Source organism: Castor canadensis, chromosome 14 (assembly GCF_047511655.1).
Source record: "Castor canadensis chromosome 14, mCasCan1.hap1v2, whole genome shotgun sequence".
Taxonomy (NCBI): domain Eukaryota; kingdom Metazoa; phylum Chordata; class Mammalia; order Rodentia; family Castoridae; genus Castor; species Castor canadensis.
Genome location: NC_133399.1, coordinates 32708607 through 32734556, shown reverse-complemented (window position 1 = coordinate 32734556; position 25950 = coordinate 32708607). Strand labels below are relative to the sequence as shown.

At 35.4% G+C, this 25950-nt stretch overlaps 1 protein-coding gene across 1 annotated transcript; it reads right to left on the bottom strand.

Annotated features, from left to right (window-relative positions):
• Positions 1–17966: 17966 nt before the first annotated feature.
• Positions 17967–18908, bottom strand: LOC109677550 (olfactory receptor 7G2-like). Its single transcript, XM_020153469.2, has one exon. It carries the CDS (start codon positions 18903–18905, stop codon positions 17967–17969), a length of 939 nt encoding a protein of 312 aa, XP_020009058.1. The 5' UTR covers positions 18906–18908.
• Between the last annotated feature and the right edge of the window lie 7042 nt (positions 18909–25950).

The following is a 25950-nucleotide window of genomic DNA, read 5'->3' as shown; positions in this document are numbered from 1 at the left end:
TTGTGGGGTAGTTATATTTTGATCAAGTCTGTTTGGTGTTCTGGAAGCTTCCTGTACCTGGATGAGCATAATTTTTCTATATTTGGGAAATTTTCTGTTTGCATTTTGTTCAATATGTTATGCATTCCTTTTGCTTGCATCTCTTCTCCTTCTTCAATGGCCATGATTCTCAGGTTTGGTCTTTGAATTCAGTCAGTGAGTTCTTGCATATTCCTTTTACAGGTCTTGACTTGTTTAATAGTTCTTCAGTTTTTTCCTTTAATTACCCTTTCATTTTCAAGTTCTAAGATTCTGTCTTCTGTTTTTTCTATTCTACTGGAATGGTCTTCCATTTTGTTTGGTATTTCTGTTTCATTCTTTTTTTTCCTGAGGTTTTCCATGTCATACTTCACTTCCTCTTTAATGTTGCGAATATTTGTCCTTAATTCATTTATCTCCCTATTTATGGTATTTTCTGTTTCATTTTGGTTTTTATTTAGGGTTCTTGAGATTTCATTTATTTGTTTTCTCACATTCTTTTTTTTTTTTTGTCTTGGAATTTCTTGAGTGCCTCTTGTTTGTTTTTGTTGACCATGTCTAGCAACATCTCCATAAAATTCTCAACGATTACTTGCAGGATTTCTTCTTTCAGGTTGTCCTTGTAGAATTCCTTGGTTGGTTGTCATAGTTTACCTTTGTTTTGTTGGAGTCTGGATCTGGGTATCTGTTTTTTCATTTACCTTTGAATTCTGTACTAATATATTTTTGGGAGGAGAATGGTTTCCATCCCTTTTTCATCTTTCCATATTTCCACTTGGTACTGTTACTGTCCCTGGACTATGTGTAATTTTTTGTTTGCTGAGTTGCAATAGTGAAACTTAAAACTCAAGGAAGAAGGGGAATATAGAAAAAGAGAAGTAGAAGGGAAAAAAAGACAAAATTAAAAAAAGAGAGTACCACGGGAAAGAGCAGGGAGAGATGGTGGACAGTCAAAAAGCAAACCAGACAGCCAAGGTATGAAGGAAGGCAAACAAACAAATAAACAAACAAACAATAAATAAATATTAATTAATTAATTAAAAATAATAAAAATCAATTAAATAAAAATTTTTTTAAAAATCACTGATTTAGGAACAGTGGAATTTCAGTCTTAGTAGTTCTACTGTAACTCCTTTAGCATTTAGACCTGTGTTTGTCTCCTAGGTATGTTTGGAGCCCTCCTGTGGCAGGTGGCATGTTGGTGGTTCCCACGGGCCTGTTTGCAGAAGCCTCTAGTTGAGGTGATCTAGCATGCCTTTGGAGTGTGGCCCTGGTGTGCCTGAAGGGCATGGGCTGGTGTTGTGGAGATCATGCATTCCAGTGGTTCACTGCCTTGGGAGGCCTTAGTGGTGCAGTGCCAGTGGAGGTCACTGGCTTGGCAAGCTTGAGGAATGCAGCCCAGCAGAGATCATGCCAGCCTGTGCAAGTCTGAGGGGTGTGGCTGTCAGAGATCATGAATGTCTGAGGATTGCCAGTTTGGCAGACTTTAGGGATGCAGCCCAGCAGAGTGGAGATCATGCAGGCCTGTGCAGGCCTTATAGTTACAGGCTGGCAGAGCAGAGATTGTGCAGGCCTGTGCAGGCCTGAGTGGCATGGCTCAGCATAGATCGTGCATGCCTGTGTGTTGCCAGGTTGGCAGGCTTTAAGGGCATTGTCCAGCAGAGATACTTCAGGTCTTAGAAGTGAGAGTTTGGGGAACACAGCCCTGGTGGGCTTGAGGAGCAGGCCCAAGGATCAGAGATCCCACAGCCTGCATAGCAGCAACTCCATATGGTGGGTCTTTGCCTGCAGCACCAGCTGTTCTTTCAGTAAATCATGTCATGGAGAAGCCTTCCACAAGCTAGGGTTTCAGACTGCTGATGTTTCAGCTCTCCCTTGTGCTTTACCACAGCCCAGTGTGTCTCCAGCATCTCAGCAAAGTCCCTGGTTCATGGATCTCAAGAGGTCTGCAGCTGTGTCCCAGTCACCATCTTGGATTCCTTGATGGTGTTTTTGGTGGTAGCAATTCTAAAAGGAGTGAGGTGTAATCTTAGTGTGGTTTGATTTTCATTTCATTTCCTTTATAGACAGAGATGGTGACCATTTTTTCATGTGTTTTTTGGCCTTTTGTACTTCTTCATTTGAAAAAGTTTTGTGTTTATTCAAAGAAAGAAATCATGTAAAGCAGACAACAGAGGGCAAGAGGGAAGACGAGTAGAAGATTTCTCCATCAGACTCTATGAATAAAAGTCTGGATAACAAAGAAATGATAAAACACAGAAGAGCAAAAGAGAGGAAGACCATGAGAACAACAAAGAAGGAAAAGATCATTGAAACTTACTGCAAAACAGAAAACCAGCAGAGTCAGTTAAGGAACATTTTGTATCTCCAGCCCCAACTTCCCTAGCAGGAAAGGGAATCCAAGCTTCCATCCCAAGATAAGCTATGTGGCCCTCACAAAAGACTGGCAGACATAGCTGAGGAACAAAAAACACATTTCCTCTTAGGGTTAACCACAGCATGAGGATTTAATGGAATAGTGAAAACCCCTATGTGACAGGGCAGCATGAGAGAAGACACCCTTACATTCTCCATGTCTGTAACAAGGCATCATCATAAAAGAGAACCTCCTGATTGAGACTAAGGCACTTTGGGTGTTATAAAAACGAGGAGCAATTGCAGCTTATGGCATCTTGAAATCCCTGGAAACAGTGTATCAGAAGAGAGTGTATCACAAGAGTCTTGGTGAGGAGAAGCCTTGACCTGGGTCAATTTGAGAAGGTACAGAAAATTAGGAAATGAAATTGTGCAGTGTGTATAAGCCCTTACCTACTTGCCTGTGGAAACTTTTACTGAATTTATGCTAATGAAAATATATATGCTAATATTAACAAAGCAACTAGCTGCACTGGCAAAGATATTAGGCTACAGAAGCTGCCTGCAAACTACCTGCAGGCAGGGAGCATTGTGACTGAGTAATCCTGCGGATTAAAGAGTTGCAGCTTGAGAAGTTCCAGTACTTGAAGCTGCATTGTATACATGAGAGATTGCCACCAGAGGCAGACCTAGAGAGGGTTAGGTTTTCACTGAGGCAAACTGAGGGCTCCTTGCAGGGTCCAGGACTTTAACAAAAGGCCCAGAATCTGAGGGCCCCACCCTATCTAGTGACAGCAATTCAAACCACTAATGCTAATTTTAGAAACAAAGCAACTAATCTCCACTCAAAAGAGAGCTCAGATTATTGGGGTACCTCCAATCTGCTGGTGACCAGGCAGGCTTTTTAAATGAGCCATTCTGTGAACTGGGAAAGTTAAAGAACAATTGCAGTTCAGGATCACAACACTGGAGGAGAGACAACCAAGAGAAGCAGACCAGGAGAGGAAGGGGCTGTTGAGGATTCATAAATTGTTGGATGGTGGTCAAAAACTTGATCCACCACGTATCAAAACTCTGGTTAATTCTTTATATACCACAATGGGAACATGGTAGTAAAATAGGTATGAGACAAACTAGCTTTGAAAAAGAAGAAAGTTGAATAGGAATTGAGAGACTGGAATACTATAATTGAAGCGATCCTGTCAAGAAAGCTTGCCAAATATGTCTCCAAATTGGATCACCAGGTTTGGGAAACAGAAATGTCTTGATTTCATCCATGAAAGAGTTAAACAATGGATACAGGATTGGGTTTACCAATGCAAAGCCAAACATAAGTGAACCCCGCGGTAGGAGAGTGGGTAGGGTGAAGATGGAGCACTGTTCTGGAGGTCCCAAGATGTCAAGGTTTTGTTCGGGTCTGTGCACATGGAAAACCAGGTTAATGTCAACTTGTGGAGACTCTACTACTACATGTCATGAACTCCACCCACAATTTGGATTCCAGAACTCTTAGCCTTGGATGGTCAGACTTGGGTAGCCATAGGGACTCTGAGTCTGTAAGACTCTACTGTATGTCACAGATCATTTAGTTAACATCACCATTCCAGGATTTGATTCATTATCAACATTCAAGCCATCAGGTTTGTTATTTCACAACCTAACTCCTATACCAATTCCATGTATCAAGTGAGGTAAAAGACTAAAACATATGAATGTAAAACAATCTGTGACTGTCAGAACCAGTAGCACGGAGGAAATGGAGTGTGACTAATAGTGTTTCTTTGGGTACAATGAAAATATTCTGGAATTGGGAAGTAGTAATAACAGAAATCTCCAAATATCCTTTCTTAAATTTTTTGGTGAGGATTCAAGATGGTGACTAGGGCACAAAAAAGGACAGTTTGAGCTCTGTGAATCAAAAACCTTGCTGAGATGCTAGATCCATACTTGGTGAAATAAAGCACCAAGAAGAATCAAAACTTCAACACCCTGAACCCCTAGCCCACAGAAAGCTTTTTCATGCAACATTATACTGAGAAAGCAGGAAGGCTGCTGTCACCACCAGACACCAGCTCCAAATCTGCTTGGGAGACATTCTTCAGACCAAATAGTTGAGCACCAAGTATCAGGGAGTATTCTCTGAGCCACCCCTGGGATAAAACAGCATAGCCCCCTGGGCAGACTGACCTCCCCACAAAAAAATGATCAATAAACAAGGAACTGAAAACTAGCACATAGCAGTAGGGGTAGGAAGATGAAAGTGCAGTGGAGAAGAGGGAGGGGCAAGGAGCTAATCTCCATGCAAACTTTCAGTAAACAAATGCTGGAAAGGAAGGAGGGCAAACAGGGAGGGTAATAAACCACTGACTGAAATAAAGCAGGTAGCGGTCCACAAAGATCATCTCCTGAGCCAGTGAGCAATGCCCAAAGTCAAACTGCTCTACAAAATTGAAAAAAAAACAGCAAACCATCACAATACACTGACAGCAGGGGGCCAGATGACAGATCACTGAACTTGACCCAGAGAAAGGGGTGAGGCAAAGAAAGAAACCCCCAGTAAACAAGTTCAGCAAAACCCAACTTCAAAGCAGGACAGCTGGTGAACTATAGAGCTGATACTGAAACATGAGGATAGCATACAAACTTAAACTGCCACACCTCACTGAGGGAGGAGCTGACCAAACAGCTGCTGCTGAAAGACAGAAGAAAAAAAAATACTACCTAACCACCTGGTGAGACTATGACAGAGCTTCAGCTTAAAAGAAACACCAGGACTGGATGTTGGAGGAGTAACATGAGAACTTAAACTGAGACTGAAATTCTATTGTTTCTGAACCTGCAATTTTAGTTAGTTTGTTTGTTTTGTTTCTTACTTGCTTGTGTTTGTTCATCTCTCCCTGTTGATTTCCTTGGGGTTTTTTGTTGTTGCTGTTGTTAGTTTTACTACTGTGAATTAGTTAACACTAAATTATACCCAGACCAGGGACAGAAATAGCATAAACACACTTAGCTAAAAACCCAATATAGCCACAAAATAATATTAAACCAAGGGAAAGAAAACAGGTGACTCAAACCACCAACTAGTATATCAAGAACATAGTTGCACAGTACCAAGTGGAGTGATGGGAGATCAAAATAGGGATAGAAAACATTCTCTCCCCCAAAACAACTTAACACACTATTCAGAAGAAAATGAAGAAAACAGATACCCAGTTCCAGACTCTAACGAAACAGAGATAAATGATGCCAAAGAGCCCAACGTTGCTCACAAGAACACCGTCAAAGAAGAAATCCTGCAAGTAATCACTGAGAATTTCATGGAGATGTTACTAGACATGGTTAACCAAAGCATAAAAGAAATTTCAAGACAACAAAAATAAAGAATAGGAGAAGAAATAGAAACAAATAAATGAATTCATAGAAGCCCTAAATAAACACCAAAGTGAAACAGAGAACAATATAAATAGAGAGATAAATGAATTAAAGACTGAAATAGACAATATTAAAGAGGGAATGTCCCATGGTATGGAAAACCTCAGAAAAAGAATGAAATAGAAATACAAAACACAATAGAAGGCTGCTCAAGCACACTACAACAAGTGGAAGACAGAATCTCAGAACTTGAAGATGAAATGGAACTTAAAGGAAAAATTGAAGGAATGAAGCCTTATCATTTGCAAGTAAATGGATAAACTGGAGAACATCATCCTAAGCGAGGTTAGCTAGGCTCAGAAGACCAAAAATCGTATTTTCCCTCATATGTGGACTTTAGATCTAGGGCAAAGGCAGAGATGTTGTTGGACTTGGGTCACATGCTAAAGAGAAAGCACATATGGGAGGAATTGGGACAGGTAGGAGACCCAAAACTTGAAAGTGTTTGATGTCCCCACTGCAGAGGAGCTAGTACAGTAACCTTAAAATGAAAGAGGTTAATATGGGAATGTGACCAGGAAATAGTGAAGATGTCAGGTAGAGATGAATCAATTCGGGTTGTAATATACTTGTTCATGGAAGCAATGTTAAGAATCTCTCTGTATAGCTATCCTTATCTAAAGTAGCAAAAACTCTATGTTTTTCTTATTATTGCTTATGTCTTCTCTTCAACAAAATTGGAGAAAAGGGCAGAACAGATTCTTCCTGGAAGCAAGAGGAGTGGGGGGAAAAGGGAGGGGGTGTGGGACAGGGGGGAGAAATGATCCAAACAATGTATGCACATATGAATAATGAATAAAGAAAAAATTAATTGTTTGGTACACTTAAAAATCCTAGTCTTTATCACAAAGTGATAGTGTGTCATCTTGTAAATACATGTTTGAGGTCAATAAATGGAGAGACTGTGTCAACTTTACAAATTTTAGTCAAGTTTTGAGTTTCTAGCATCTTCTCTGTAGAATGTTCTCTGTGATGTGTTCAACAAGTCTCACTTCTCAGTGAAGTCCATGGCCAATCATTATACTTAGTGAGCCTTGAAATACCAACACATTCTGTAGGAACAAGATACTAATCCTACCCATGCTCCTGGGAAGAAGGTTCTTCCCAGCAACACTGGGGATGAAAGAGGGCTTCATAGTAACTTCAAATAGGATTCTGCATTACTTCAAGTTGAATTCTTAGAAGTTTACCTTCTCAGTTCATGTTTGTTTCTTAAGTGATATGACCCAGTATCAATGATTTCAAGCAATTCTAATGAAATGGCATTTTATTTCACACAGTTATGTGTTACATATTTATAATATATATATTTGTAATATATTCCATATGTTATATATTTATAATATATAACCTACTTTTATTATATGCACACAAACACACACGAAAGAATAAAAGTAACTACAGAAGAGTAAAAGTGGCTGCAGAGTTCAAAGACTGAAAGAGAACATGCAGAAGACAAATAAGGGACCTAATACAGATGAACAGAAAAGCCTCTGTAGGGGATAAGAAAATAGTTTTATGAAACACAGGCACATAGATATTTAAAGCCCAGAGTTGTCAAACACAGGTCACATTAGCAGGCAGTTTTAAGTGTCAGTCTAATGCTGGCTGTGTGCCATGGGAAGTAGAAATTGCACATGCGTTTGTACTGTGGACAGATGTACATGTCTTTGTTATGGCAATTTTTTCTGGACAAGGCATATGAGAGATGACTGGATGACAGATCATTGTAACCACTATGGTAGTCTAGAGTATTCCCAGGTGAAGGAGTTGCATCAAGTATGATTGATAAGCTTATATGTCTCTGGTTTCTGATACAATGTGATACAGTCATGAAGTCTATATTGTCAAGAATAAATTATCAGTTTGCACCTTCTTGTATGCTGGCAGGTGGTGTTTTTTAATTACTTATATAAACAAGATATGGAGACATTCTACATTAGAAGTTATATTCAAAATGGAATAATTCAGATTAAATTTTTTCTTTTCTAAAATTAGGTCTAGGTCCTGATTCTGTTCCAGAAAACATAAAGTAACCCAGAGCAAGTCTAGCCTTCTCTGTTCAATCCACAACTTGATTCCTGAGAGCAGGATCCCAATGTCTTTGCATTAAAAGGGATAACACATTCTTCTTTTTATATGATACATAACAGAGACTTATAGCAAAAAATTAACTGAGTAGAATACAAATGTAATTGCTATTATTGACAACAATGATTTCTTTTTATAAAAGACCAGAGTGTGACTGTCATGTTTGACCAATTGATCTTGATTCAAGTCAGAGGTGCTATTTGGGCTATAAACCTATATATGCTATATGGGCTTTGTGTAATTTATTGTACTGTTGATAATATTTATCAACTTAATATATTCTAAGTTTATAACAACCTGAGCATTTGATCCTTAGGAATGATTTTAAATTGTACCTCATTTCTTGACTAATGATATATTAAGCATAAAATTTTCCTATATTTTTTTCATTTATGATGGAGGGGTGAGAATTGGTTTGAACTCAGGGCTTCACACTTGGAAAGAAAATGCTCTGCTGCATTAGCCACATTTCCATTCCATTTTGCTCTGGTTATGTTGAAGATAGGATCTCACAAACTGTTTGTCTGGTCTGGGCTCAAACTGTAATCCTCCCAATCTCAACTTCCCAAATAGCTAGGATTATAGACATGAGCCCTCAGGACACAGGTCCTATATTCTTTTATTAATTACCATATTATACTTGTGCAGGGGATACATTCTGATATTCACAAACATGCTTACATTGTATCTTAATTAGATTCACCCCCTCCAACATTCTCCTTTATCCCTCATTCTCCATTCTCAGAACAATCTCAGTTGGTCTTGTTTCTTTTTCATAAATAAGGATATATTTCCACCACATTTATCCTCTTTCACCTTTCCTTATGTCCTCCTCACACACACTGGTACCAACTCCAATACAAGAACTGGTTTTTCTTCATGACCTTCATTTTTAAGGTAGACATTGTTGTTTATTTACACACAAAAAAGCCCTACAAGTCCTACCAACTCACTCCCTACCCTCTTTCTCCCTTGTCTAGCAAATTACCCAAGTATCTATCTCTAGCAAAACAACTGTAAACCCCGCAATTCCCATGGCTTATAGATATTATCACCAATATTTTCTCTATATAATATGTGAACAACAGGTCTGGCATTGAATGTGTGAGTTGGCTATTGCTAATTTACATTTCCAGGTCAGGGGAAGAAAGAACACATCAACCTAGTTAATGATTAAGCCAGTCACAACACAGTACTTAAGTCAATGGAAAAATAACAGGTGATTAAAACCACCTACTAGCTAATCAATAACATAGGAGCACAGCACAAAATAAAAGGATGGGGAGGAGATGGCAAGGGAATCCTAGCCCTCAGAAGACCAACAATTCAATAGAGGATTTAATGGGAAATGAAGAAAAGTAATACCCAGTTTCTGACCCCAACAGAACTATGATAAATATGACTGATGAGCTCAATGATATGCATAAAAAATTCTCAAACAGGAAATCATGAATGAGCTCATTGAGATATTCATGGAGAAGCTACAAGAGATGATTAAACAGAATGTAGAGAATGAACTTAAGGAATATCACAAATAAAAAAAAACTTGAAAATACACAGAAATAGCAAGAAGAACTCAGAGGGGAATTCAACAAAGTGAAACAGAAGAGACTATTCAAAAAGAGAAGATGAAATAAAGAATATTGTACAACATATAAAAGAAGAGTTCAACAAATTTATGGAAAGTCTCAGAAAAAATAATCAGACAGAAATCCTGGAAATAGAAAGTTCCTTAAATCAAATAAAAATGCAGTAGAAAGCCACTCCAGCAAACTTGAACAAGTGGAAGACAGAATTTCTGGGATCAAAGACAAAATAGATATTAAAGAAGAAACAAGAAGTCTTAAACAAAACACTCAAAAGCCATGAAAGGAGTACCCAGGACCTCAGTGACTACATCAAATGATGAAACCTGTGAATCATGGGGATCAAATAAGGAGAAGAGGTGCATTAGAAAGGGATATGTAACATATTCAACAAAATAATACCAGAAAATTTGCCAAATCTCAAGGAAGAGTTGCCCATTCAGGTACAGAAAGCCAGTATACCAAACAATCTTGACCCAAGTCTTGACCCAAGTAGAACCTCTCCATGGAATATTATCATGAATACAGCTAGCACAGAAAACAAAGAAAGAAAAGATACTGAAGGCTGTAAGAAAGAAAAAACAAATAACATACAAAGGAAACCCATCAAAATAACAACAGAAAACTTAAAAGAAAGAAGGGCATGGAGTGAGGTATTTTGAGTACTGAAAGAAAACAATTTCAGTCCTAGAATATGCTACCCAGCAAAACATAATTAAAAATCAATAAAGGAATAAAAGCCTTCAATGATAGACACAAAGCAAATAATATATTAACACCAAGCCACCACTACAGAATATTCTGAAAGTAATTTTATACACACACAAACGTAACCATGAACAAATGGGAGGTACTAAATCTCATGAGAAGAACAGAAAAATACTCTGAGAGTATCATTGAATCACCTGCATGCACTTATCCTTAAATAACAAAAATAACTAAATGGCAGGAATCACCACATACCTCTCAATATTAACACTGAATATTAATAGACTCAACTCCCCCAACAAAACACACCATTTGGCAAACTGGATTAAAAAGGAATATGACTATCAGATCTGACTATCAGTTGTTTACAAGAAATTCACCTTATTGACAGAAAGAAACACTGGCTAAGGGTGAAAGGGTGGAAGGAGATTTACCAAGCTAATGGCCCCTGAAAAATGGCAGGAGTATCTATACTTACATCAGATAATGTATACTTCAAAGTTAAATTAGTCAAAAGAGACAAAGATGGTCACTTCATACTAAGAAAATGAGCAATACATCAAGAAAAAATAACAATTATCACCTTATATGAAACCAATGTCAGTGCACCAGACTTCTTTAAGCATACACTAAAAGATTTAAATTCAATAGACCCAAACACAGTGGTAGTGTGAGACTTTAACCCCTCAATAGAGAAGTCATCCAGACAAACAAATCTACAAAGAAATCCTAGAACTAAATGACATGGAAATTTATTTATTTATTTGAATGGAAATAACAGATGTCTACAGAGAAACAGATGTCCCCTGAGAAACACATGTCTCTGGAGAAAGCACAATATATATTATACTCAGCAGCCTATGGAAATTTCTCTAAAATAGAACATACCTTGGGGCACAAAATAAGTCTCAAAAGATATAGGAAAACTGAAATAACTCTGAGTACTACTGATCATAATGTGATAAAACTAAGATGCAACAACAAAAGAAGCAGGAGAAAATACATAAACAACTGAAGGTTGAACACCACATTGCCCAAAGACAAGTGGGTCATAGAAGAAATAAGCAAGGAAATCAAAAAGTTCCTGGAATTTAATGAAAATGCAAACACAACATATCATGGGACATAGCAAACACAATCCTAATAGGAAAATTTATAGCCATTAGTGCATATATTATAAACACAGAAAAATCTCAAATAAACAGCATGCTGCTATGTCTCAAATTCTTAGAAAAACAAGAACAAGCTAAACCCTAAACAAGAAGAAGGAGAGAAATAATAAAAATAAGAGCCCAAATCAACAAAATGGAGACCAAAACCATAGAAAGAATCAAGAAACACAATGATGTTTCTTTGGAAAAATAAACAAGATTGACAAATCCCTGACAAATCTAACTAAAATGAGGAGGGAAAAGTCCCAAATTAACAAAATCAGAAATGAAAAAGGGAGATAACAAGAAAGACCAAGGAAATCTAGAGAATCATAAGGGACCTATATTAAAATAAATAAATAATAATTAATTAAATAAGTATTAAAATAAATAAAACATATATTAAAATAAATTGGAAAAACTAGAAGAAAAGGAAAATTTCTAAATATGTATGACCAACTAAAACTGAACCAGGAGTATATTAATAACATAAACTGATTTATAACATGTAATCAAGTTGAAGCAGCAATAGAGTTTCCCAAAAAAGAAAAGTCCAGGTCCTGACAGATTTTCCACTAAATTCTACTAGACATTTGAAGAAGAACTAATACCAACACTCCTCAAACTTTTCCATGGAATACAAAGGGAAGGAAGACTGCCTAACTCACTTGATGAAGCCTATTTCTCACTCACCCCAAAACTGGTCAAGGACACATCCAGAAAAAGAGAAATACAGACCAATCTCCTTAATGAACATAGATGCAAAAGTCCATAGTAAAATAATGTCAACCTGAACCCATCACGATATCAGATAGATCTTACATAATGACAATTTGGCTTCCTTCCAAGGGTGCAGGGATGGTTCAACATATGCAAATCATTAAATGTAATACAGCATATTAACAACAGCAAAGATAAAAATCACTTCATCATCTCAAGAGATGCAGAAAATGCATTTGATAAAATGCAACATTGTTTCATGAAAAAACTCTGATGAAGCTAGGAATATAAAGAATGTACCTCAACATAATAAAAGCTGTATATGACAAACCTATAGCTAACATCATATTTAATGGGGAAAAACTGAAATCATTCCCCTTAATGTCAGGAATGAGACAAACATTCCCACTCTCCCCACTCCTATTCAGCATATTCTTGGAATTCCTTGCCTGAGTAATAAGGCAGTAAGAAGAAATAAAAGGAATACAAAAAGATATAGAAGTCAAACTATCCCTATTTGCAAGCAACATGATCTTACAACTAAGACCCCAAAAATTTCTATACACCATAAACTACTTCAGCAAAGTGGCAGGATACAAAATCAAAAATCAACATAGTAAAAATGGCTATTCCACCAAAATCAATCAACAGGTTCAATGCAATTCCCATTAAAATAACAATGACATTCATCATAGAGATTTAAAAAAATCAACCCTAAAATTCCTCTGGAATTACGGATGATCACAAATTCTAAGGCAAGGCAATTCTAAGCAAAATGATCAATACTGGAGGTATCAAACTACCTAATTTCAAGCTATACTACAGAGTTATAGCAATAAAAACAGCATGGTACTGACACAAAAACATATCTGAAGACCATTGGATCAGAAGACATGAATATAAACCCACACAGCTATTCCCACTTAATTTTTAACCAAGGCACCAAAAACATACGATGGAGAAAAAAATAACCTCTTCAACAAATGCTGCTATGAAAACTGGGTCTATGCCTTCAGAAAACTAAAACTAGACTTATGCTTATTGCCATGTACATGTATAAACTCAGTGTGGATTAAAGAACTTAAAATAATACCTAAAACCTTGAACATAGTGCAGGAAGGATCAGGGCTATAGGCATTGAGGCTATAGGCATAGGCAATGACTTCCTCAAGTGACTAAGAGAAAGGATCAACAAGTGGGACTACATAGAATTAAAAAGCTCCTGCACAACAGAAGAAATGTTCTCTAAATTGAATAGGCCATCTACAGAATGGGAGAAAACCTTTGCCATCTATATATCTAACAATGCTAGTTAGTATGGCAGGTCTATTTTTAGTTTTTAAATGAGCCTCCATACTGTTCTCCATAATAGATGTACTAGCTAACATTCCCACTAGCAGTGTATGAGAGTTTCTTTTTCCCAGCATACTCACCAACACTTGTTGTAATTTGTGTTCCTGATGGTAGAATATTCCTGGTATTCTAACAGGAGTAGGAGGGCATCTTTTTGTGGTTTTAATTTGCATTTTCTTAATTGCCATGATGGTGAAATTTTTTTTCAATGTTTCTTAGTCATTTAAACTTCTTCCCTTGAAAGGGTTCTATTCAGTTTATTTGCCTATTTCTTTATTGACTCATTGATTTTTGAGAGTTTAGTTTGTTGAGCTCCTTGTATTTTCTGGTTATCAACACCTTGTCAGATATGTCTCCTTCTTTTGGTGATTTCTACAGGTTTAAACATATAGAAAGTACATCAAACATGTTCACCTTCTTTACTTCCTTCTTTTACCCTCCTCATCTCATTAGTTCCCTTCCCTTAACATGACCTGTTTTTCATTCTCGTCTTTCATTGTTTAGGTGTCCATTGTTCAGTTGGACTTTTCCTTGGTATTATGCATTGTGCTTAAATCAATCTAACCCTCCTCTGCACATCCTCACTGTTTTCTCCCATCCTGTGTTTGGATTAAACACGTAGAATTTTTTAAGCCATATTGGTACAAACCATTAACAAAAATATTGACTAACTGAAGTAAACATGTGCATCCTCTGCAAGCTGTATAGTACATATAATACAAGGCTCACCAAAAAGTATAGATTCCAATGCATATAACTCTCAAATGATAGTTTCTCCAGTTTCATGTATTAGCAATAAAAGATAAATGGCTCTGTAGATAATCATAAGCAGATATTTTACAAAAGGAAAAACTTAATGTTTTGCATTATGCAAAAATCTTATCCTTATAAAACAAATGTTATTTAATTTAATACTTTCAACCTACTAGAATATCATAATAAATGAAACCATTTGGTGATGACATGAGCAGCAGGATGAATTAATGGGAATGTACTTGTTCCACCACTTTGGAAAAATGTTTGGACTTACCAAAATCTGAAATCTCCACCCAGAAATCCAACAATTCCACACAAATTAAAATATAATCTACCATTTTTGATAGGACATCTGGAAAAGATTACTCAATTACATTTTTTCACATAACAGAAATCATGTACCAAAATTTTAATTAACATCATAAAACGAACCTATTATTTTCCATTATGAGATCTAACATAAAAATAAAGCTAATTGAAAATACATGAAGTATTGCTAAACCCACCTGTACAACTGAATCTCAGATGTGTAATAATGAGAATAACAAGCAGGACACATGAATTATTTCTGAAATTTATACTTTATTTTAAAATTTTTCTATGATTATTAGACGTTGCACTTCATGTGAATTTGAAAAATACACGAAGTAAAAAACTTCTTGAGTACTAGAACTCTAATACTAAATGAATCATTGAGATTACCCTCTGTATGGTAACATTACCCTCTTATTTTCCCTATCTTCTTCACATGTGTCTCTAATATGTAGAACCATGTAATTACATTTGGGCCTGACCCAGATAATCCAGGATAAACTTATTCTGCAAAGAAAGAAAATTTTCTTAAATAACTAGCATTTGCACTTTTGTCACATAAGTAAATAAGTGAATACGTTTTAAGGGACATAATTTAATTCATAATAGAAATGCCATCTGATTGACCCAAAGAAATTCAATTAGTAACTAAGTAAAGGTAGGACACTCAATTTTTCCTCTCTAGGCATCATGTCTGGGTACTGAACATGCATTTTTTGTAATCACCTGGTAACTATAAGAAGAATCAGCCCTAAGATGAATCAACTCACAGAAGACTATTTAATTGTGAGGAGCTATACAAGAAAAAACTCATTATTTTTAGCTAGAGTTAGGGTTCCTTTGTTTTATTGGCTCAATGATTGATTTATAATATTCCACTATCATTTCAAATTACAGATCAGTTAATGATACTTTTCCTAGAAAAATATTCCTGAGCATGTTGGATGCTAATTTTGCCTCAGAAGATTATTGTTTATTAGTGAACAGTTCCATGATGTACTAAATTGTGTCCAAAAACTTAGCTCTGTGCCTACCCTGAGGTGGAACTGATGTGATCCTAATTATACAAAAAGGGAAAAATTAGTCTGCAGATATGACAATGGTCCATGTTCACCCTCTACTACTTTTTCTTCTGTGGCTGAGTCTTAAGCGTATCCACTATATATAAGGAATTCAACTCAACAACAAAAATAAGCCCATATTATACAATTAAATATTGATGAAGTATTTCAAATAGACATTTCTCAAAAGAAGATATACAAATGACTAAGAAGAAATGCTCAGAATTACAAATGGGACTGCATCAAGTTAAATAAAAGCCACTGCACATCTAAACAATTTATACAATGAAGAGACAATCCATAGAATGGGACAAAATATTTGCAAGTTATTCATCTGATAAGCAAGTACTATACAGAAAATATAGAGATAAAAATTATCAAAAATGAACAAATAGTCTTATCTATAAATGGACAAATGAATCAGACAGACAGTTCTCAAAAAGAGAAGTATAAATAGCCATTAAACACATGAAGTATTCATCAACATCCTGAGTCATAAAGGAAATGCCAGTTAAAATGAAGCTGAGATTGACAGGTCAGAATGGTTATCACCAAGAACACAAACAACAAATGCTGGGAATAATGCACAAAAATGTTGGTGGGGATGTAAAATAGTTCAGCCACTATTGAATTCAGGATTGATTCTCATGAAAAAAATTTTAAAAGAACCATAATATGACCCTGATAGAGCACTCCTGGGCCCTTCTCCAAAGGAATACAAGTTAGCATGAAGTAGAGCTATATGCACACACAGGTATGCATCACAGAATTATTTATGATAGCTAACAAGTGTGGCCAGTCTAAATGCCCATCAACAGATGAATGAATAAAAAAATGTGGCATTTATATACAATGAAGTATTCATCCATAAAGAATTAAATTATCTTGTTTGCAGGAAAATGAATGGAAATGTAGATGATTAAATGAAATAAACTGGACTCAGAGGGACAAATACTGTATGCTTTCTCTCATATGAAGACTCTATTATGTATTTATCTTTTTTCTTTATATAGTTATTATATTACATATTATATAGAGATAGATATAGATGTGGTAAATGTAAAATACAGACTAGGGGAACAAGTGGCAGGGTGTATGGGAGGAGTAGAGGGTGAAAAGGGTGAATATGATTAAAGTACAGCATATGCATGTATGAAAATAGTACAATGGATTCTATTAAAGGTGCTTTAAAAATAAAACAGAAGAAAAAGAAAAAAAGGGAAATGCTTATCATGCATATAATCAGGGAAATTCAAATCAAAACCACACTGAGATATCATCTCACTTCACAATAGCTATTATTAAGAAACCCTCAAATGTAACCAGTGCCTGTGAAGATTCAGAGAAAGTGGAACTCTCATGAACTGTTGGTGGAGTAAATTATTACACTTACTTCGGAAAACAGTATGGCACCATCTCTAAAAGTATCAGTGGAGCTATCATATCACATTATACAACATGTCACTACTAGCTGTAATTTCAGAGCAAATAAAACCTGTAAGCCCAAGCACATCTGAACTGCTATGCATATTTCACCATATTCACAATAAGTAAGATATGAGAACAACTTAAGTACCAGTTAATGAATAGATAAAGAAAATATGGTATATATTGAATTGTATTCAATCACAAAAATATTGAAATTCTATCATTTGCAGCAAGATAAATTAAAATACAAGACATTATGTTAGGTGAAAAACTCAGGCACAAAACTGCAAACATCACAAATTCTCACTTTTACATGGAAGCCAATTTTCATTTTGCACAAGCAGAGACTATAATAGTGGGTATGAGATTTTGCGGAAAATATGGAGAAAAGAGAGATAGAACTAGGATGGTTAATAGGTTCAGGGATGCTGCTAGATAAGCTAAATAACTTCTGTTTGATAACCCAGTACAATAAATATGATTGTCAATAATTTATTGTATATTTCAAAATGAAATTTTTTATGTTCTCAGTAAAAAGTAATGATAAATGTTTGAGGTGGTACATATGCAATTATCCTTTTCTGGTCATTGTGGATTATGCATTGTACATGTATGTTGAAATATCTCATTGTATTCATAAAATGTATAATTGCTATATTTCAATATCTCTATATTATATTTACATATAATATATGTAAATATATATATAGTGAGAGATATATACATAACTAAAACTAGTATCCATAGATTATACCCAGATTTTATGGCTAAGTAAAGAAACCATGGTTAGAGTGTTAAAATCACTTGTTAACATCACAAATTTGCACAAAAAAGCAAAGACAGTTAACAAAAAGTCTAAGGTGAAATATACTTAGCTTTGATGTCATCTGCTTACTTTATAAGAATTTAGTGAAAGAAGAGTCATTCATTCTGGCTCAGCAGGAATCCACTCACTATGACTTGTTCTAGAAAGCTATGTGTAAAAAAGTGGCACATTATATATGGGGTGCTATCTTACTAATGAGTTTCCTCAAGGCTTCCTTCATGTCCTTGTTCCTCAGACTATATATAAAAGGGTTCAGCATTTGAGTTACCACAGAATACATCAATGATGCCTCTGCAGTCTTCTTGGGTGAGTCAGTAACTGCTGAGCTGATGTACACCCCCAAACCTGTCCCATAAAACAAGGACACAACTGACAAGTGAGAACCACAGGTGGAAAAGACTTTATACCTTCCTTTCACAGATGGTATTCTCAAAATAGAAGAGACAATTTGAGTATAAGAGAAAATGATTCCAGAGAGAGGAATGCCACCAAATAAGAAAGCTGCCACATATATCAGGATGTTATTGATAAAAGTATTAGAACAGGATAACTTGATGATCTGAGCAAGTTCACAGAAGAAGTGGGGGATTTCTATGTCTTTGCAGAAGGACAGAGGAAGCACCATCAAACTGAGCAGTAATGCATTCACAATACTAATGAACAAGGAGAGTAAAATAATCAGACCGCAGAGGCTAGTGTTCATGATGACTGTGTAACTGAGGGGATGGCAAATGGCCACATAGCGATCATAGGCCATTGCTGAAAGGAGACAATTTTCCAAACCAGCAAAAAGCAAGACAAAGAAGGCCTGAGTGAGACAGCCTGTGTAACTGATGCTATTATTCTGTGTTTGGATGTTCACCACCATCTTTGGGATAGTGCTTGAGCTTATACAGATGTCAGCCAAGGACAATTTGGAGAGAAAGGAATACATGGGGTTGTGGAGATGTGTGTCAGAGTTGATGGCCAAGATGATGAGCAGGTTACCAAGCACCGTAACAAAGTATATAGACAGGAACACTCCATAGAGAATGGACTGAACTTCTGGATCATCTGAGAGGCCCAGGAGGAGGAATTCCACTATATCTGTTTGGTTTGCTGATTCCATTTCATATAGGAGGCTGATGGGGAAAAACAGGTGATGGGACACAAAACAAGTGAACAACAATCCCTCATTTTAGAAAAATATTATATGTACCTCTTTAAGTGAGCATGGTTAAACTCTGTCTCTACTTCTGTCTTTCTGTTTTGTCCCTCTGTCTTCCTCTCTCTCTCTCTGTCGTGTTGTATCTCTCTCTCATCAATGACATTAGTGTTATTTTCTGAGGTAAATATAGTGTGTAGTAATAAAATAAATCAGACTTAGAGGTAGCAACAAAAATAATCAAAGTCTATGAGAGAAAAGTAATTTTCCTTAAAAAACATAACATAATAAAATTTAATAAATTTTAAAATACATATGTAATAAAGTGCTAATATTATGATATGCAGTGTCCAGAAATTACAGTGAAAAATAAACACCTGAGTATATGCCACTAACCATTACATTAAAATGTTGACACATTGGCATTAAAATTTGTTAAATACAATAAAACACATTAACTGTGTTTTAATGTCATTCATGTGAGAATTTTTTTTTATTTTTTCCTTTCCAAAAGAATCACAAGTCTAAAGTTTTTAGCAATTATTCTTCTGAGACTTCAGTATTTTGCATAATTATATCTACAAACCATATTCTTGTTTAGCATATTTAAACCTTACTATATATGGCATATTCTCATTTGTAAACATGATATGTTTAACCACTTCTTAGTCTTGGCTTACTTTTGCATGACTAATTATAGCTACCTGATCATATTCCAGGCTTATTATATCACAATTTATTTAATGTTTCTCTGATTGAAGGATATTTTATTGTGGAATAAATATATAAATACATGCAAGCATAGCTATATGCATACTTTAAATACATAATGTGTAAAACAATTTAAAGTATTATATGGGAAGTAATTAAAATCCGTTACACTCTACAGAAGGAAGAAGAGTGTAAGGAAACATACAGCATACAAATACAGGCTCTTTTCTTATTTAAAGGAAAGTATGCAGATAATATCTCAATATTTGCTAATTTCAGAAATATGGATACATGGTTGTTGAGTTCATTACATTGTAATATTCTGGGTTCAAGTTTTAGAACATTTATAAGATAACACAATATAAAAGGAGACTAGATCAGCCTTGTTTTCCCCACCTTCTGAGAATATTCATAAATATGAAACAGTATTGGCCAAAAATCTGTTTTCAGAGGAGTATTTTGAGATAGCAAACAAAAAGTATGAAGCTGGCCATAGATTTTTGTGCATTTTTCTCTTGTACAATAAGTTAAAACAGCGGCTAGAAAATTTTACAATGTCCTTGAAACATGAACAGGAGCAGATTGCTTTTGATGTTGGAAAACATCAGTGGATTATATAGCTAAAACAACACATTAATAGAATTACAGTTTCCCATATATTGGTGCATGAGGAAAAAAATATATTAAGATGACAGATAATTTCACAGGCAACTCACAAGTAATATGGTTTGATAATTTTTCTCATGTCCTCACCTCACAATTGTCCAAAATGAATGGATAGGCAAACACATAATTTATGAGAAAACATAAACTAGGAAACTTCAGATTACCTGGTGGCAACACTAAAACATGAAATTCACTTCCTCCCTAAATATGAAGGAGACAAGTGGAAGCTCTGCTCTCCATGAGCATAGAAAGAGAATGAAGCACCTGACTTGTGTGCAGAAATTATGGTCCCTGAGACAAGTATTCACTACACTGTATACTGACCAGAGTAAGGTTATTGATTGGTGATAAAAGGCTGTTCACCTTTTCTGTGCCTCTTAGGGTTTTAATATGCCAAACTCCTCATTAGTGAAACTCTTTTACTCACATGGGATTATGGGGAAACACTAATCCTAAAGGAGTCAGCCTGAGTAATGAAGAAATTTGCTTTGACTAATTGTCTCCTTATGAAAGTTCAGGTAAAACACTTCTCTCTCCCCCCCACCTCTCTCTCTCTCTCTGGTTTTTGGAAGTACTGGAGTTTGAAGAAAAGACTTTTTCTTTCACCCACTTTTGTTACTCACATCCACTTAAATACCTTGAACCCCTCAGAAGTTTGGTTCTATTATTGAGTCCATTATCCCTTAAACTTATCCTAACAGTAATGAATGTAGACATGTAGATTACTGGTATAAATGGATGGGGTAAATTAATATGTGCTATAAGTGAGTAAAAAGTAAAATATGATTCTATGGATGACTCATGGAACATCAATTCTGCTAATGTATATTGTATTCAATAATTTCTAATGGATTATGTGCAATCAAAATTTAAAAGGCAATTTACTGATATCATTGTTATTAAGGAGTAATTGGCATATAATAAATTCCATATACTAAGCCTAAAAAATCAGTATCCTTGCAGAATGAAAGCCATGAACAAATATGTCACAACCTAATAAAAGCTATATACATGATAAATCCATATCCAACTTCATATTGAATGGGAAAAACTGAAAATTCTCTTCATAGACTGAGTACAAAGTTAAGGTCCAATGCATAGGGTCATCGGGAATACTTTCATAACTTATGTGAGACCTGTCCTTGAAGGACAAAAAGACTGTAAGAAATGAATAAATTTGTAGGTGCGTCTTGTCTATCAAAATTTAACTTGGAGAATATAAACCACTTAAACAGATTTGTAATGATTAATGAGATTGGAACCATTATAAGGAGATTTTGATCAATAAAAGTCCAAGAATGGATGGATTCATTGCTGAATTCTACTAGATGTACAAAGAGGTAACACTAAGGCTTATCAATAATATTAAATGAAATAGAAAGGAAAAGAATGCTATCAAGCTGATTCTCTGAAGCCTGAATTATACTGATACAAAAACCAGACAAGGACATGACAAAAAAAGAATATCACAGACCAATATAATTGATAACTGAGCCAAAATATTCATAATAAAATTCTTGCAAAATAAGTTGAACAGCACATTCAAAGATCATAGACCATGATGGTTGCTTTTATTCCAAACAAGCAAAAACAGTACAATATAACAAAATAAGAAATGTAATACAACACATAAACAAAATAAAAAGAAAAAATCATATTATTATTTCAATAGATTCAGAAAGAGTTTTTTGAAAAAAATTCAAAATCCTTTCATGATAACAGGCATAAAAACTGAATGAAAAATATGTACGTCAACAAAATAAAGGCTGTATATGATAAACATACAGCTTCAATGGTATGAAATAGGGTAAAATTGAATTTATTTCCTCTAATGTAAGGAGTAAGGCAAGAGTGTTTGCTCTCTCCACTTTTAATCAATATAGTCCTTGAATTCTTAGTCATAAAAGAAAGAAATTAAAAGAAGAAGCCATATTATACCTATTTTCAGATGCTATGATTTTATACTTAAGCAATCACAAAGACTTCACCCAAAAACTTAGAACTCAAAATACTTTGATCAAATTAGAAGGATAAATATTTAGCATGCATGAATCAGCAGATTTTCTGTGTACAAATAATGAGCACACTAAAAGAGAAATCAGTTAATCAATCCTATTCCAAATAACTTCAAATTTTCAACAAACCTAATAATGAGGGAAAATGTCTGTACAATGAAAACTACAAAACTTTGAGGAAAGAAATTGAAGAAGACACTGTAAAATGGAAAGATTTACCATGTTCATAGATTGAAAAATGGCTATACTACCAAAAATGATCTACAGATTCAATGTAGTCACCACAAAAAATGCCAGTTATTTTTCACAAAAATGGAAATCCTAAAATGCATTTTGAAGGACAAAAGACCCTGAACAGCCAAAAGAACACAGAGGAAAAGAGCAATGCTAAGGATGTCACAGTACCTGGTTTCAACACCAGTCCTATTCACATAGTGCTGGAATTCCTAGCCAGAGCAATTATGCAAGAACAAGGAATAAAAAGAATACAAACAGGTAAAGAAACTGTCAAAATATCCCTATTTGCAGATGACATGATCCTATACCTTAAAGACCCAAAAAACTCTACTCAGAAGATTCTGGACATCATTAATAGCTACAGCAAGGTAGCAGGATATAAAATCAACATAGAAAAATCATTAGCATTTCTATACACTAATAATGAACAAACTGAAAAATAATATGTGAAAACAATTCCATTTAAAATAGCCTTAAAAAATCAAATACCTAGGTGTAAACCTAACAAAAGTTGTGAATGAACTCTTCAAGGAAAACTATAAACTTCTGAAAGAAAAGATTGAGGAAGACTATAGAAAATGGAGAGATCTCCCTTGGTCTTTTATTGGAAGAATCAACATAGTAAAAATGTCCATACTTCCAAAAGTAATCTACGTGTTTAATAAAATTCCTATCAAAATTCCAATGACACTCATCAAAGAGATTGAAAAATCAAGTGTTAAATTTATGTGGAAACACAAGAGGCCACGAATAGCCAAGGCAATACTCAGACAAAAGAACAATGCTGGAGGTATCACGATACCTGACTTCAAACTATACTACAAAGCAATAACAATAAAAACAGCATAGTACTGGCACAAAAACAGACATAAAGACAAGTGGAACAGAATAGTGGACCCAGATATGAAGCCACACAACTATAACCAACTTGTCTTTGACAAAGGTGCTAAAAATATACGATGGAGAAAAAGCAGTCTCCTCAACAAAAACTGCTGGGAAAACTGGTTAGCAGTCTGCAAAAAACTGAAACTAGATCCATGTATATCACCCTATACCAGTATTAACTCAAAAATGGATCAAGGATCTTAATATCAGACCCCAAACTCTAAAGTTGATACTGGAAAGAGTAGAAAATACTCTGGAGATAGTAGGTATAGGTAAGAACTTTCTCAACGAAACCTCAGCAGCACAACAGCTAAGAGATAGCATAGATAAATGGGACCTAATAAAACTCAAAAGTTTCTGCTCATCAAAAGAAATGGTCTCTAAACTGAAGGGAACACCCACAGAGTGGGAGAAAATATTTGCCAGCTACACATCAGACAAAGGACTGATAACCTGAATATATAGGGAACTTAAAAAACTAACTTCTCCCAAAACTAATGAACCAATAAAGAAATGGGCAAGTGAACTAAACAGAACTTTCTCAGAAGAAGAAATTCAAATGGCCAAAAACACATGAAAAAATGCTCACCATCTCTAGCAATAAAGGAAATGCAAATTTAAACCATGCTAAGATTCCACCTCACCCCTGTTAGAATAGCCATCATTAGCAACACCACCACCAACAGGTGTTGGCGAGGATGTAGGGAAGAAGGAACCCTCTTACACTGTTGGTGGGAATGCAAACTAGTACACCACTCTGGAAAAAAATTTGGAGGCTACTGAAAAAGCTAAACATTGATCTACCATATGATCCAGCAATACCACTCCTGGGGATATACCCAACAGACTGTGACACAGGTTACTCCAGAGGCACCTGCACACTCATGTTTATTGCAGCACTATTCACAATAGCCAAGTTATGGAAACAGCCATGATGCTCCACTACTGACGAATGGATCAAGAAAATGTGGTATCTATACACAATGGAACTTTACGCAGCCATGAAGAAAAAAGAAATGTTATCATTTGCTGGTAAATGGATGGAATTGGAGAACATCATTCTAAATGAGGTTAGCCTGGCCCAGAAGACCAAAATTTGTATGGTCTCCCTCATATGCAGACATTAGATCAAGGGCAAACGTAACAAGGGGATTGAATTTTGATCACAAGATAAAAGTTATTACACACGAGGGAGAAATGAAGATAAGAAAGACACCTAAAAATTAGCTAGCATGTGTTGCCCTCAACACAGAAACTAAAGCAGATACCTTAAAAGCAACTGAGTCAAATAGGACTAGGGGACCAGGAACTAGAGAAAAGGTTAGATCAAAAAGAATTAACCTAGAAGGTAACACACATGCACAGGAAATCAATGTGAGTCAACTCCCTGTATAGCTATCCTTATCTCAACTAGCAAAAACCCTTGTTCCTTCCTGTTATTGCTTATACTCTCTCTTCAACAAAATTAGAGATAAGGGCAAAATAGTTTCTACTGGGTATCAAGGGGCTGGGGGAGAGCGGGAGTGTGGTGTGGGTGGTAAGGGAGGGAGTAGGGGAAAGAGGGAGAAATGACCCAAGCACTGTTGCACATATGAATACTAAAAGAATAACTTTTAAAAAATACTATACCATTGACAAAAAAGCAGTTACATAGGCAAATGAAATATAACAGAAGATATGAAAATAAGCCCATGCAGCAACAGTCATTTAATTGTCAAGAAAGTGGTAAACATACATTGGAGAAAAAGACTCCTCAAAAAATTGTGTGGGGGAAAACTGCATATCCACATGTAGAAGAAAGCAGCTAGACCCCAGTTTCTCACCCTGTACAAAATTAACTCAAAATAGATCAAAAATCTTAATGTAAATCCTGAAAATTTGAAACTAGTAGAGGAAAACATAGGGAAGAACATGACGACAAAGGCATAGATAACTCATTCCTAAATAAGACTCCAATGGCTCTGTAAGTAAGAGCAAGAATTAACAAATGGGATTGAATCACATGAAGAAGATTCTACATAGTAAAGGAAACAGTTACTAGAATCAGGATGCAACCTACAGAATGGGAGAAAATCTTTGCTAGCTACTTATTTTATAAGTGATTAATATATGTAATATATAAAGAGCATCAAAAATTAAACACAAAAGTAACAAATAATCAAATTAATAAATGAGCAAATGAACCAACAGATCTCAAAAGAAAGTGCATAGGTTTAGGGATATAGGTCAAGTGGTAGAGTGCCTGCCTAACAAGTATGTGTTCTTCAATACAAATACCAGTACAACCAAAAAAAGTACACAAGGCCAACAAATATATAAAGAAGTGTTCAACATACTTTGCCATAAAAAATTTAAATCCAAACTACACTGAGAATACATCTTACTACAGTAAGGAAAGCAATCATCAGGAAAATAAACAACAAATGTTGGAAAGGATGTGTGGGGGAAAGAACCCTTACACACAACTAATGAGAATGTAAATTAGTACAGTCATT

Excerpts from the sequence above, each read along its gene's own strand:
- LOC109677550 (XM_020153469.2), bottom strand. The coding sequence starts at position 18,905 with ATGGAATCAGCAAACCAAACAGATATAGTGGAATTCCTCCTCCTGGGC.